Source organism: Citrus sinensis, chromosome 7, assembly GCF_022201045.2.
Source record: "Citrus sinensis cultivar Valencia sweet orange chromosome 7, DVS_A1.0, whole genome shotgun sequence".
Classification (NCBI taxonomy): Eukaryota; Viridiplantae; Streptophyta; class Magnoliopsida; order Sapindales; family Rutaceae; genus Citrus; species Citrus sinensis.
In genome coordinates this window covers 23,269,913-23,284,235 of record NC_068562.1, presented here as the reverse complement: position 1 = coordinate 23,284,235, position 14,323 = coordinate 23,269,913, and the positions used below count along the sequence as shown (strand labels likewise).

The following is a 14,323-nucleotide window of genomic DNA, read 5'->3' as shown; positions in this document are numbered from 1 at the left end:
GTATCCAATAAAACCTTTTGAACCTTAATTGTGATCATATATGGTGAGAAGAAATAGTAGATGAAGAGAGACTTTAGATGAAGAAATATTTTGTCTGAAAATATCATAACTATAATGTAATTTCATTGCGTAATGAGTAATAATGCATAACTTTTGACGTAGGATGACTAAGCTATTACTGAATAAAAAGTTATTAAATAAAATCAAATTAAGTATGTTTTAAAGATTTTTATTTCTAATTAATTTGTGATTCACAGTGAGTTTACCCTTACATAATTATTGAATTAAAAAAATTTTCACTTTCTATGCCTTAATGGATTATTATTATTATTATTATTATTTTTAATCTTCAACCTAGTTTTATAAGAGGGAGTGGAGTCACAAATTAAAAGGTAAAGGCAAGAATGGGGAGTGGGAATTTACAACAAATTATGGGTGTGTATGTGTCAAAAGTCCATTGCTTTATATTTCTGTCAATTTAGCAAGAGACAAAGTTGTCAAATGAAGAGAAGTTGAGAGTAGAACTTCGTACTAATACTAAAGAAAGAGTCTGGACACGTGACGAGAATATACACCTGACGTCTGAGTTGACGCTATTTTGGTAAGATAGTACCATGAAATTGCATCATTCATATGCATGGTGTTAGGAATTTCATCTATAAATTTATTGATATATACAAACAGAAATTTATGGGGTTAACCTTTAAGTTACGGTCCAAATTTTATCTCATTAATATTTAGGGAACAAATTCACCGTCTACTCACATTTATGAAGAAGGATTTTTATCCCTAACCAATTACGTGGAAGAGATATGAGTCTTTCGATTACAAAAGCTTGAACCCACTATCTCATTTTTTTTTTTTTTTGATGAGTTAGGTTGCTACTAGGATTAGGGATGGCAATTTGGTCCATTTAAATTGGATATCCATACATCCAATCCAATTGGATTGGATAATATCCATCCAAAACTTTTTGGATATGGATATGGGTATTTTAAAAAAATATCCAAATAAAAATTGGATGGGTATGGATATCCAATTAATATCTTATTTGAAATTAAAAAATTAAAATCGTAAAACTAAAATGAAATAAGCAAAATCAAATGTCTGGATAGCAAAACCTAAGATTATCACATCGCTCGCTGGCCGGTCTTCGCTTACCGACGCTCTTCCCCGACTCCGACGCTGCTTTCCGGGGGTTCCGTTTAGGTGCGCCGGCGCTGTACCAATGGTTGATCAGCCGTAACTGTAGCTTCCAGCTATTCTTGAGCGCTTTTCTGCCTCGTTCCAGCTGCCATCGTCTCTGTCGTCGCTACCACCGCCGTCGTCCGTCCGCCTGTTTGTTGTCTCCCTCGCAAGGTAAGTTTTGATTGCTGAAGCTTATAAGCTGTTTAGTAGAGTGGGAGTTGGCAAGAGTAGTATGTGAGCGTTTGAAACCCTTCTATACTATGACTGAGATGTTTTCTGGCACTAAATACCCAACAGCTAACTTATTTTTTCCAATAATTTGTGAAATTAGATTATCATTGAATGCTTGGCTTAATTCTTCATGTGATGTGATAAAAAAATATGGCGAAAAGTATGTTAGAAAAGTTTGGAAAATATTGGGATGAAATCCATGGTGTAATAGCTGTTGCTGTTGTATTGGATCCTAGATATAAAATGGTTCTAGTGGATTATTTCTTTCCTCAGATTTATGGTAGTGATGCATCAACTCATGTTGATAGAATCCGTACTCTCTGTTCTGACTTATATTCAGAATATAAAAAAAAGAGTGTGGTTGGATCGAATTTGGCTGAAGGATTTGGTGAGTCTAGTGTTGTTTGTAATTCTAATTCTAGTTCAGTTGTGATGGGTATGTGGGATGTGCAAAAATTTAATGCATTCAAAGCCAACATATTGGTAAACGAGTTAAGTCGGAGTTAGATAATTACTTGGAAGAAGAGGATAAGACTACTCCAGACTTCGATATTTTAATGTGGTGGAAGGTGAATAGAAGTAGATATCCGATATTGTCTGAGATTGCTAGAGATTTGCTGGCTGTTCCGGTCTCCACAGTTGCTTCCGAATCTGCTTTTAGTGCGGGAGGTCGATGTTTAAGCCCACATCGTAGTAGACTTCATCCGAGTACAGTAGAGGCCTTAATGTGTACTCATAATTGGATATGGGCTCAATTAAAAGGTATCAAATTCAGCTCACTTCTGCACTTATTTGATTTTGATAGTATTTGTTTTTTTTTTTTATATTTTACAAGTTTTTTTTTTTAAATTAGGTGAGATTCCTAAAGATAAAGTGATGAATGGGGAAGAAATAAATGGAGAAGTGACTGATAATGATGATGAAGAGGAGACCCAACCATGTTCTGAATAGTGTTTATTTTTCTTTTTTTGGTATGTGCTTGATGCTTATTGTTGTGCCTAATTGAAGAGTATATTTTTAGGAAAGGACCTCAATGTTACGGATCCCTGGTGTTCTGTTCTGTGGCCCTGTCTTCTATTACCTAATCTTCTGTCCTGTGTTATTCATCTTAAGTTTCACTTGATTTAAAAATCTATCCGGCTGCCAAAGATATTTCATTTGTTATGGCCATGGTGGCAAATTATATGGTTTAAGCTGAATATTACAGAAAATGTAACTGCCTTGGTTGATGCTTAAAATACTTTGATCACTTCTGAGATTAAGAAATAATAAGCATGTGAGCCCTTTGCACAATAGACTGCCTACTATCTATATTATATATTTATTTAGTTAGGAAGTAAAGTGCTGAGAAACATACAATTGGAGTCTCTGTTTCAGAATTTCCTGTTTAGTTCATATCTGCTCTATTCATGCATCAAATGGCAGGTCTGGCTTTTTTCTGTCATTTTCTCATTTACTTCTTGTTATCAGTTGGTTGCAGTTTGAAAATTTCCTTGGGCAAAGGCAAACCTGAATTATACTGGTCAGACACTCATCATATCCGCAGGTAACTGTCACAACTGGCTGAACTTACACTATTAAGCTTCTTTCATTTTTCATTTGGCTCATTGTGCATTTAATATTATCTGTGTTTTGCTTGAATTTGCAGATTAATGATGATGATCTAGTTGGAGATTAATGATGTGTTAGAAGATTGGAGATTAATGATGCGTTAGAAGAATGAACTTTTTGTATTTAATTTGAAATTAATTTGTAATTTCATATTATAATTTTTTTGAATTCATAGTTTTGATATTTGTTATGTTTATTATTTTTTATTTGATATTAGAATCTAATACTGATTTTAACTATTTTATATTATTTTTTATTTATTTTTTTTATTTTTTATATAATAAAAATAAAATATTCATGGATATCCGTGGATATCCATGGATATCCATATCTTTATGGATAAAATCCATATCCATGTCCAATATTAAATACTGGATATGGATATGGATATATCCATCATGGATAATTATAGATTTGTATTTTGATGGATATTATCCATCCAGAATTGGATATTTGCCATCCCTAACTAGGATTAATTGTGGAAATTTTGGTACTCGTTAATTTGATACAAACACAATTAGAAAAAGAGAACAATAAAATTAACAGCAACTTTTATTACTGTTGCTCCATTACACCTCAGCTATTGGATAAAAAGAAAATGAAAAAATAAAAATAAAAACAATTTGGGAAAGACATCTTGTTGACCTTGAGGAGTACGTAACCTATTATTAGTGAGGATAAATATATTTAGGCTATTCTATAATATAATTTATGTAAGATACTAAGATAGTCTATATAGCTAGTTTTCTAATTACAAAATATTAGTGGACTTCTTTTTAATTTCTCTCTATATTGAACAAATCACTTTAACATTTCAAATTCTATGATTTTCTCTCTCTATTTGTATTCTTCTCTTTTAAGTTAATGTATTAATTTTTCATTTCTCTTTTGATGTAAGAATGGTGTTTATTTTTTTGTGGTGGAAAAGTAATTTGACATTTTTAATCACGCGTAAATGATTACAAGCTTTGGATGAAGCTACGGTGCCCTGGGTACACGGTACCATTGTTTTTGGTAAATTACTTTACAGTCCCTCTTATTTGCTGAAAAGTGAAAAAAATTAAAAGTTATGAAATTTGAATATATAAGTCCAAAATATTTCTACTATTTACACTTAAGAATATATTTCTATTATTTATATTTGAGTACTAAACCATAATTGATTATTATAAAATTTTTTAACATTGTCATTTGGTCATATTATTATTGATAAATTAAAATTTAATTACATATTTAAATTATTTATTATTGATTAAATAGATTTTATACTGTTTCTAAAAATTGTTTAATATTATTGATAAATTAATATATTTTATTATATATTTAAATTATTTATTACATATTAAATTAATATTATATTATTTTCAAAAAAAAGATTTTATGTATTATTTTTTTTTCAAGTTATTGGCCTTATATTGTCATTAATTTTAATAGTAAATTAGATCACTTGATCAAAATAGAAAATATAAAAATTATCCAAAATTATTTCTCAAACTTTTGATTATTTTTCTTTTTTGAAAAACAATAGAGATGTTAATGTTAAAAACCAAATAGAATACATCCATGTTGTTGAAGCAAGTTTTGCATTAAATCTAATGGGCAACTCATAAATAGACAAAATGTGGGGTACCATGCACCAAGTGCACGGTAGCTGGACCCTTTTTTTAAATCACACTACTGCATAGACCAAAGAATCAATAGTAGGACTTTCGTCAATCAAAAAATCTACTTCTAAAATATGATGGTTTAAATTAAAACTATTTTATTTGGTTAGAGTTTATGAAAAGAAGGAAACAAAAATAGAGGATAGAGTTCATGGGTGCTAAACTGCTAATTAGGAGTAAAGAAAAAACATAAATGAAATTCAGTTATCATACACAAAGAAGCTAATGTAGTGTTTGCTTGCTGGAGTGGGAGTGAGGAGTGTGGATTCCTCCCACTCCAGCGTTTACTTGCAAGTTTTGAAGGGGGAGTGGGATTCCCACTCCGTGGGACCCACTCAATTTTGGAGTGGGGATTGGGATTCCCACTCCCGTGGGGAGAGGTGGGAGTCCCACTCCCACTCCTTTGATACCAAAAACGCCCTTAAACAATATCAAAATTTACAATTGTACCATATATAAAAAAGACTGAATGGTAACGAATTTCAAGTTCATCAAACCCTAACCAGTGAAATCCCAAAATCTAACTCGTGAAATCCCAAAATCATTGCTCGATTTCTTCACTTGGAAAAGGTCACCGGTGCCGGCGAAAAGAGAATACATGAACTAGCCTCAATCACGGCTTTGGAATCACTACCCACGCTGCTAAAAATTCTCTTTTGTCGATTTCGAATCATCGAAGGTAATGTTTTCTAATAACATTCATGCCACTGATCTAGTTTTTGTTGAGTCATACATGCAACGATCTGTCATTAATTTATCTTTGTGTTACATGTGTTGCTCGAACCGATTTGCTTATTTTTTTTGGTCAAAAAGTGAAAATAAAAGAGGAAGTTCTTTTGTGTGTTGAAAGTGCTTTTTCTCTGCTTTTGCTCCTACTGTGTATAGAGACAAGATGTGGTGCCAGTTCAGTGGTCATGTGGAAGCTCTTTTTTTTTGTTTAAAATTTCTCTATTCTGGGTTGTGAAAATTTAATGCATGGATTTGGTTTTTTTCTCCCATTTTCAAGAGAGCAATGATCGTGTACATGCAGATCCATAATTAGTCTAATGCATGCCAGTTTAAGATTTTGCCATGTGTAAGATTAGGGTCCATAATTTACAACTATTTATGGTTAAAATATGTAAACATATTTGAAGGGAACTCAACAAGTGTAAACTTTTTGCAATATAATTAGTTTATATTTATATTGGAATGTAAACTTTTTGCAGTTCTTATTTGGACATAATGATTAGTTATTGACTCCACATGTTTGACTAATATAATGATGCTGGGAAAGATAAGGCATGATAATTACATAGTCTACTTTATTCTTGTTCTCTTATTTAAGCTATCATTTCCTCTAGCTGTGACTATTGAGAAAACACTTTATCAATGACAAGTTGAAAAATAATTAGATTTATTATTATTTTAGCAAAATTTTGACCTTTTTTATGCCTCTGGCATCCAAGCATTAGCTATTTTTGTCTGTGTTTTAACAGAAAAGTAATTGAAAGAGAATGAAAGAGATTGTTTTTGCTGCTGTTCGATTTGATAAATTTCCTCTTGTTGGTTTTGGCTTATTTTATATAACTGATGGATTAGTTAATATATTTTCCAGCTCATTTAGTTGAGGTTCCATCATAAAGAAATAAAAATTAATTTTCCAGCCCATTTTATTTATCGAGTTTTCTTTTTTGTTAAGCGATAGGATGGCACAGTTGTTAGCAAGAAAGCAGAAAATCTTGGTAATTATACAAGAACTAGTTGTCATGTTGCAAATGATTATGGCTGTGTGTGCTGCTATGTATTCCTATGTTTACTTATCTTGTGAACAAAGGTTGGAAAGTCCAAATTCAGCTTATAGAGTTTACCAACAACTGTCACATTTGCATGGCTTGGTGTTTGAAAGTGATATAAAATGTTTGTCACAATTAAGAATGGATAGACAAGCATTTTTCAAATTATGTAAGCTTCTTTGTGAGAAAGGGAGTTTGGTTAGAAGTAAAAGGGTGTCTCCAGAGGAAATGGTTGCAATGTTTTTGTCAATCTTAGCACATCATGTCAAAAATCGGGTTGTCGGTTTTAACTTTAAGAGATCCAGAAGAACAGTTAGTAAATGTTTTCATGAGTGTTTAAGGGCAATGATTAGATGTCAAAAGGAATTTTGGAAGAAACCTGAGCCAATTACAGACAACTCAACGGACCCAAAATGGAAGTGGTTTACGGTAAGTATAATATTTTGTTTCATTTGTGTCTTCTCTAATACACTTTGTACATTGACTCATTAAATTTTTTTAATGGTTTATTGTAGAATTGCTTAGGAGCTTTAGATGGTACTTATATAAAAGTTCATGTTTCGGAGGCCGATAAACCAAGATATAGAACTAGAAAAAATGAGATTGCAACAAATGTTTTGGGAGTTTGTTCACAAGATATGCAATTTATATATGTCTTACCGGGTTGGGAAGGTTCAACTCATGATATGCGCGTGCTAAAAGATGCCTTAACTAGAACAAATGGGTTAAAAGTCCCTCATGGTAATAAATTTAACCAAATTTTTCTTTAGCTTGTGAGAGTATATTACTTGGCGAATGATTTTTTTTCATACAACATTATCTTATTCTTTTTATAGGTTATTATTACTTGGTTGATGCTGGCTATACCAATGGGATGAGTTTTCTTTCACCATATAGAGGGGAACGTTATCATTTGAGCGACTTTCGTGATGGACACCAACCTCATACACCAAAAGAGTTTTTTAATATGAAACACTCTAGTGCTCGCAATGTGATTGAGCGATGTTTCGGGATATTAAAGAAGAGATGGGTTGTACTTAGAAGTCCCGCTTTTTATGATATTATAACACAACGTCGTATAATATCTGTTTGTTGTATGTTGCACAATTTCATAAGAACGGAAATGTCTATCGATGTTATGGAAGAAGAAATAGATGATGACATAGGGGACAATGTTGACGAAGCACAATTCATTGAGTCAATTGACACTTCAAATGAGTGGTCTGCTTGGAGAGATAATTTAGCTCAAGAGATGTGGAACATGAGGAATGCATGAGGACATTCGTTTATTATCATTGTAGTTTGTTAAATCACTTGTAATGGTATTTAACAATGTATTTGTTTGGTGTGTTCCTTCAATGACAATGTGATTGTTTTAATTGACAATGTATTATTTTATATTTGCTGTTTATGCAATTTATTATTATTTTTTATGATGAATTATTTTTGCCATTTATTTTCATTTTATATGTTGCATTTAACTATACAATCAAGTGTAGTTGACGTTATACTTTTTTTATAACAAATTTATTTTATTGTAAATAGAATGAGTCAAAGAGGTCGTGGGTTGTCGAAGCATTACTAGACAACAGCCCAAGATGATGCATTGGTAGATTCATTGTATGAATTGAGTCAAAATCCAATGTGGCGGGTAGATTGTGGGTTCCAAACTGGATACTTGAATCAACTTGAAAGTATGTTGGAGTTGAAAATTCCAGGATGTGGATTGAAAGCATATCCCCATATTGAATCTAGAGTGAAGTATTTCAAGCTAAAACATAATGCTGTGGCAGACATGTTAGCTCTAAGTGGGTTTGGTTGGGATTCAGAGAAGTCGATGATTGTATGTGATAAAAGTGTTTACGATGAGTATGTGAAGGTAAAATACCTAACTTTATTCTTTCTATTGAGAGTTAGGGAGTAGATCATAATTGGTTTTGAAGTTTATAATGTCCTTTATCTATCTGATTTATTTCATTTGGGCTGTTTTGGATGTTCGTGCTCTGTTTTTGACTCCGTTTCTGGGCTGTTTATGTTGATGGGCTGTTCATGTTTCTTTGTTCCATTATTATTTCTAGGCTTCATTCTTTTGATGTGTTGATCTTGTTTCTTTGTTAAATATTTGCTGTTTATGTTCGTTTAAGATTAAAGGGCACTGATTGTTTAACATTAATCAATCATTTGTTGTCCTGTTTATGTTGTTGTGCTGTTCATGTTTCTTTGTTTTGTTATTCCCCCAATAGAAAAGAAAGGATGCAAGTGGGTTATTTCTCAAACCATTTCCCCATTATTACACATTGAGTGAGATCTTTGGTCGTGATAGAGCTAATGGAGCAAATGCCGGCAATGCTGATGATGACGAAGAAGAGGTACGTCATGAAGACAATTTTAATTTCACCTTAGGAAATGATTCCACTCATGAGACTTTTATGGAGAATATTCTTGATGATATGTCACACACTCCACAATCACGTGCACATGCTAATGAAAATGAAAGCATTCCAAGTAATTCCAGCCATCCCAAGAAGAAAATAAGAACCAAGGACAAGACATTTGAAATTATGTCTTCAAATATGGGGGCAATGGCAGAGTCCATTTCAGCCATTGTACCCAAGCTTGATGGGTTGATTAGCGTACTTTCTACTGATGACAAAGAATTATCTGATTTACAAGCTAAGTTGTATGGTGAAATATGTAAGATTGAAGGCTTAGGCGAGCAAGAAATATTAGATGCGATTGATATTTTGGCAACCAAACATGATATGCTACGTGTGTTCTTCAACTTGCCCAATGAGCTGAAAAAGGGGTATATCCTTCGAAAGATTGGTCGTGGTTTGTGAGATGCAGTCCTTGTATTAGTTTAGAAATTTAGATTGTGTTTTGTCAAATGAACACACTATTTTGGAACTTTAGAGATGTGTTCTTATATAATATTATTTTGGAACCTTGGACTTGAGGTGCTATGTAATATATTTTGGGGTTCGAAACTATATCGAACTAATGAACAATATTTAATTTTGTTTTCATGGCTATATTGATTTACTTTATGCTGCAGTCTAATGATATTTTTGGACCATAGTGGTGGGGACTTCATTCTACCAAGTATTACCTATTGGCAAAATGGCTTATAGCTCCAGGCATCAAAACTGATGGCTGCCCTATACCTTGATTTGTTCATATTTAGAACAAGTTGTGTATTCATGTGGTCTAATTGTACAAATTTGATCAGTTACCAAGTACCTCAGATTTTAATCGTGTAATGTTTGTATTTGTCTAATTGCCATGAAAAACATGAATTAGCTTTAGTGATCAAAGACAGTTGAAAGTTAATGTGAACAAGGAATTGTTTTTAGCTTTGTAAAGCACTTTTTCGTTTGTTTTATTTATTTGATTCCTGTTAGAATCTTTCTTCACATGGGGCCTTAACTTTTTGTACTAAAAGCCAATTTTATGGGATTTAAGTTTTCATGTACAATAATGAGAAAAAAAGCAGTGAGTAGCTGTTTTATATTCGGTCATTCTGTTTACCTTAATCTTATTGATTTGAGAATTCAACAAAATGAATTTCCAATTGTAAATTTGCAGAGAAATCATTCCTTCCAAAATGAGATATAGAATGGTTCTTCTTCTGTCCTAGGGTTCGAAATTACCCGAATGGCTCGAGAACAAATAGAGCCACCAAAGCTAGCTACTGGAAAGCCACTGGAAAAAATAGAAAGGTTGTTTGCCAAAATGGCCTGTAGCTCCAGGCATCAAAACTGATGGCTGCCCTATGCCTTGATATGTTCATATTTAGAACAAGTTGTGTATGCACATAAAATTTGAAAAAATAAATAAATAAAAAATAACAGGATGGAAAAATTAAAGTTGTGAAAAATAATTTTCTTGACGATGGCACAATGTAATAGTATAATCTAACATTTTAAATTGTCTTTTGTTTATACAGATAAATATTACCAATAATTTTTAGTTTTAAAATTAAAATAAAATTCATAAAAAAATTTATTTTACGTCATTAAAAATAATTAGTATTTTATATAATTAAAATTAATGATAAAATAAATAGGTTATTGTACAAATATTTTTTTATTCATTTTTTAAAAAAAAACTACAAATTCTTTACATAAGGATAAAATTGTAATTTAAAACAATTTACTCCCAATCCAAGACAAAGTAAACAAATAATTAGGATTCTGATTGACAATCCATACTTTCATTTAGTCTAAGTAAACACTCTACTCCCACTCCCACTCCACACTCCTAATCCCTGGATTCCCACTCCTCAGGATTCCCAATCCAATCCAAAAAGTAAACGCAGCATAATAGTATCAAAATAAAAAAAATATTTAATTAAATATACCTTACGAATTACACAACTTGTTCATTAATAATATTATTGGAAACATTTAATTTAGGCATATGCATGTTCGTTATGGTCATATATTATTATTGTTAACAAAGTAATATATTTTTATCATGTATTCTTTTTTAATTGACATATTCAAATAATTATTGTATATTAAATGGATATTATGTTAACAAAATATTAATTAAGGCGTTTTAATTTTTCATGCATTTAAAACTTTTTACATGAGATTACATTGTTGTCCATACACTATACTCATGCTAATAGTCAAACTAGGTCAATAGATTTAATTGTAAAAAAATTTGAAACATCTGGACATATATGTCAACATTTAGAAACTTTTACCTTTTCTAATTTTTCAAAAAACATCAGGGATGACAATGTTAATAACCATGCAAACCCATCTGCACGGCCATGCAACTCTTTGGTTAGATTTAATGGTTAAATCACTAAATGATAAAATAAGGGTAACAAACACCAGTTGCAAAGTAGCAGGACCCTTAAGCTTTATATGGTGTTGATGTACTATATTATAAAAGTTGATAGTTTGTGATAAATATGACTTTTATATAATATATTTTGCAAAAAGTAAAAGGATATTATAAGTTTTTCGTTATACAAGTTTGAGATAAAAGAAAAAAACTTAAATTCCAAACCACACTAGTAATTATTTACCAAATATTTCAATGTTATAGTCTAAAAATTATAGATGTCCAATAATAGTACCAAACAAGACTTTACTATCTGCTCCCTAAATGCAATAAAAATAATTCTTGAAATGCCAATATTGGAGAGAGTATTTTTTTAAAATTAATAGCAACTGAAAAAAAAAAATATGTATTACATACAACTCATAGATGATAGAATTGTTTTAAGCATGCACTCAATTGTCAGTAGTTGGAGCTCTCCTTGTTGAAAACAATAAACTTGTTTTACAAGAATAATTCATTTAAGTGGAATGAGGTGTTTAGTTGAACATGGCCCCTCATCATTATGCTCCATCATCACGATCCTACAATGTTATATCCATGAAGCATCTAATTGAGTGGAGATTAGTTTTGCACTTTGGATGCCATTAAAGGACTCCTTTAGAGCATGTTAGCTGAGTGGAATATATTTGGTGCTATGATGAAAGCTTGGTGGAACATGTTGGGTGATGTGTTTTGTTATGATTATGTTTGTATTTCATTTAATATAAATACCTATGCCATTTGTGTTATATGCATCAAGTGTAAGAAAAAGAAAGCATAACAAGGAAAACAAAGCTTCTAAGAATATTTTGTGAGTGTGTGAATTGTTCTTGAGCTTTCTCCAATATAATTTATGTTTTATTCTTCGAATTCTCCAACAAAGTGGTATTAGAGCTAGTTATCGATACTCCACATAGCATTATAGCATATCAAATCAAAGAGCTCGATGAGACAAAAATAGTGCCGCAAAAATCAGCCTGATTGGAGTCCAAACACCCCTGCAATTGCCGCCAAAAGTTTTCTGCCCTGCAACTGAGTCAACTCACCAAGTTGAACCGCACTATTTCAAGCCGAAACCGAGTCAAATCAACCAATCCAAACTGAATTGTTGACTGTTGACTAGCATTGATTATTGACCATCGTTCCCCATTGATTAGTAGTTGACCCATGTTCCTCCCAATGTTTTTCAATGTTCCGAATCCATCTGTGCATTCAGAATCTTCAAATTCTTGCTCAATTTGTGAATTATGGAAAACGGTGACATGATATCATTTCAAGTTCCACAATTGAAAAGGGAGCAAGTTTGACAATTGGAGTATCAAAATAAACGCTCCCTTAAGGGCACATGATGTATGGGAAGTTGTGGAAAAAAAGGCTTTTCTGCGCCAAAAAATAAAGCTACTTTAACTGCATCGTAAAAGGAGAAATTGAAAGACTTGAAAAAAAGAATAAAGCAAAGTATCTCATCTTTCAATCATTAGATGAGATGCTTTTGAAAAGATTGCTGACACAACCTCCTCAAAGGAAGCATAGGAGAAGCTAGAACCTCTTACAAGGGAGCGGAATAGGTTAAGAAGGTTCATCTCCAAACATTAAAAGGAGAATTTGAATCCTTACATATGAAGGTATCTGAATCTATTTTAGATTATTTTACTCGAGTTATGACTGTTGCTAATGAATTAAAAAGAAATGGTGAAGAGCTAAACATTGTAAGGATTATTGAAAAAACACTTTGTTCGATGAATTTGAAGTTTGACCATATTGTTGTGACAGTTGAGAAAACAAAAGATTTAAAGACTATGATGATCGAAAAACTTCAAGGAAGGTTGCAAGCCTACAAAGAAAAAAATGAAGAAAAAGCATGGGATTAAAGAACAACTCCTCAAGATGGAAATCATGAGATTGAGGACAATGAAAGAAGGCATTATGTTCGACGTAGAGATTGAGGACGAGGTAGAGGTCGTTGACCTTCAACAACAACAACTTTAATTATGGAAAAAGAGAAAGCTCAACCAAAAGAGGAGGTAGAGGCAATCCAAGATCGAGGTATGACAAATCCCAAGTACAGTGCTATAATTGTCAAAAGTTTGCGTATTATGCTTCAGAATATAGAGCTCTAAGTACCAGAATTGATGAGAGAGTGAATTATGTTGAAGAGAAGAATTGTGAAGATGTTATGTTTTACTAGCATGAAACGACATGAGTGGAGGTCAAGAAAATACATGGTATCTTGACACAAGTGTTAGTAATCACATGAGCATAAATAGAAGCATGTTCACAGAAGTAAATGAATTTGTGAATGGCAATGTTACTTTTAGAGATGATTCAAAAGTACCAGTGAAGGGCAAATGAGACATTCTTTTTCATACAAAAGATGGTAGCCACCAATTAATTTCAAATATTTATTATGTGGCCAGTATGAAAAGTAACATCCTCAATTTAGGTCAACTCTTGTGAAAATGTTATGATATTCACTTAAAAGATTACATTCTTTTTCTAAAGCGATGACAACAAAAACCTAATTACAAGGGTGAGAATGTTGAAGAATAGAATGTTTCCTTTAAATATTCAAAATAATATTGTAAAGTGTCTCAAGGCTTGTTGCAAAGATCCAACCTGGATTTAGCATCTTGGATATGAATATTTCAACTTTGGTGGACTAGAGCTACTATCAAAGAAGAACATGGTGAAAGACCTGCCTTCAATCAATCATCCCAATCAATTTTGTGAAGGATGTTTACGTGGCAAGCAGTTTTAAAAGAGCTTTTCAAAGGAGTCCAAATCAAGAGCTCAGAAGTTACTTGAGCTTATTCATACTAATGTGTGCAGTCCATTCAAGCCAAGGTCCCTTGGTAAAAGTAACTATTTCTTTCTCTTCATAGATGATTTTTCAAAAAAAAAAAAAAACTTTGTTGTATTTTTTAAAGCAAAAGTCAGAAGTTTTTAAAGCTTTTAAGAAGTTTAAAGCTGTAGTGAAAAAAGAAATTGGATACCAAATTACAGCCATGAGATTTGATC

The 14,323-nt window shown here is 32.0% G+C and overlaps 2 protein-coding genes and 1 long non-coding RNA gene across 7 annotated transcripts in view; 2 read left to right on the top strand and 1 right to left on the bottom strand.

Annotated features, from left to right (window-relative positions):
- Positions 1-14,323, bottom strand: part of LOC127898878 (uncharacterized) — a gene marked incomplete at both ends in the record, with an annotated part of 76,484 nt that overhangs the window by 20,272 nt on the left and 41,889 nt on the right. The window lies entirely within an intron of this gene.
- Positions 1,856-3,288, top strand: LOC127903635 (uncharacterized). Of its 2 annotated transcripts, none has more exons than XR_008056346.1 (3): positions 1,856-2,181; positions 2,278-2,390; positions 3,068-3,288. It is a non-coding gene; the product is annotated as an uncharacterized LOC127903635 (long non-coding RNA). The 2 variants fall into 2 exon arrangements; XR_008056345.1 differs by having other exon boundaries at positions 1,868-2,181; positions 2,288-2,390; positions 3,068-3,277.
- LOC102609792 (protein ALP1-like) lies at positions 4,985-9,495 on the top strand. 4 transcript variants are annotated; one of them, XM_052443921.1, is made up of 4 exons: positions 5,090-5,373; positions 6,376-6,898; positions 6,985-7,210; positions 7,306-7,909. In XM_052443921.1, the coding sequence occupies exons 2-4, from the start codon at positions 6,383-6,385 to the stop codon at positions 7,743-7,745; spliced, it is 1,182 nt and encodes a 393-aa protein (XP_052299881.1). In that variant the 5' UTR covers positions 5,090-5,373; positions 6,376-6,382; the 3' UTR covers positions 7,746-7,909. The 4 variants fall into 4 exon arrangements, with proteins under 4 accessions (XP_006465076.2, XP_052299881.1, XP_052299880.1 ...); XM_052443920.1 differs by having other exon boundaries at positions 5,091-5,373; positions 6,382-6,898; XM_006465013.4 differs by lacking the exons at positions 6,376-6,898; positions 6,985-7,210; positions 7,306-7,909 and adding exons at positions 8,015-8,348; positions 8,713-9,495 and having other exon boundaries at positions 4,985-5,373.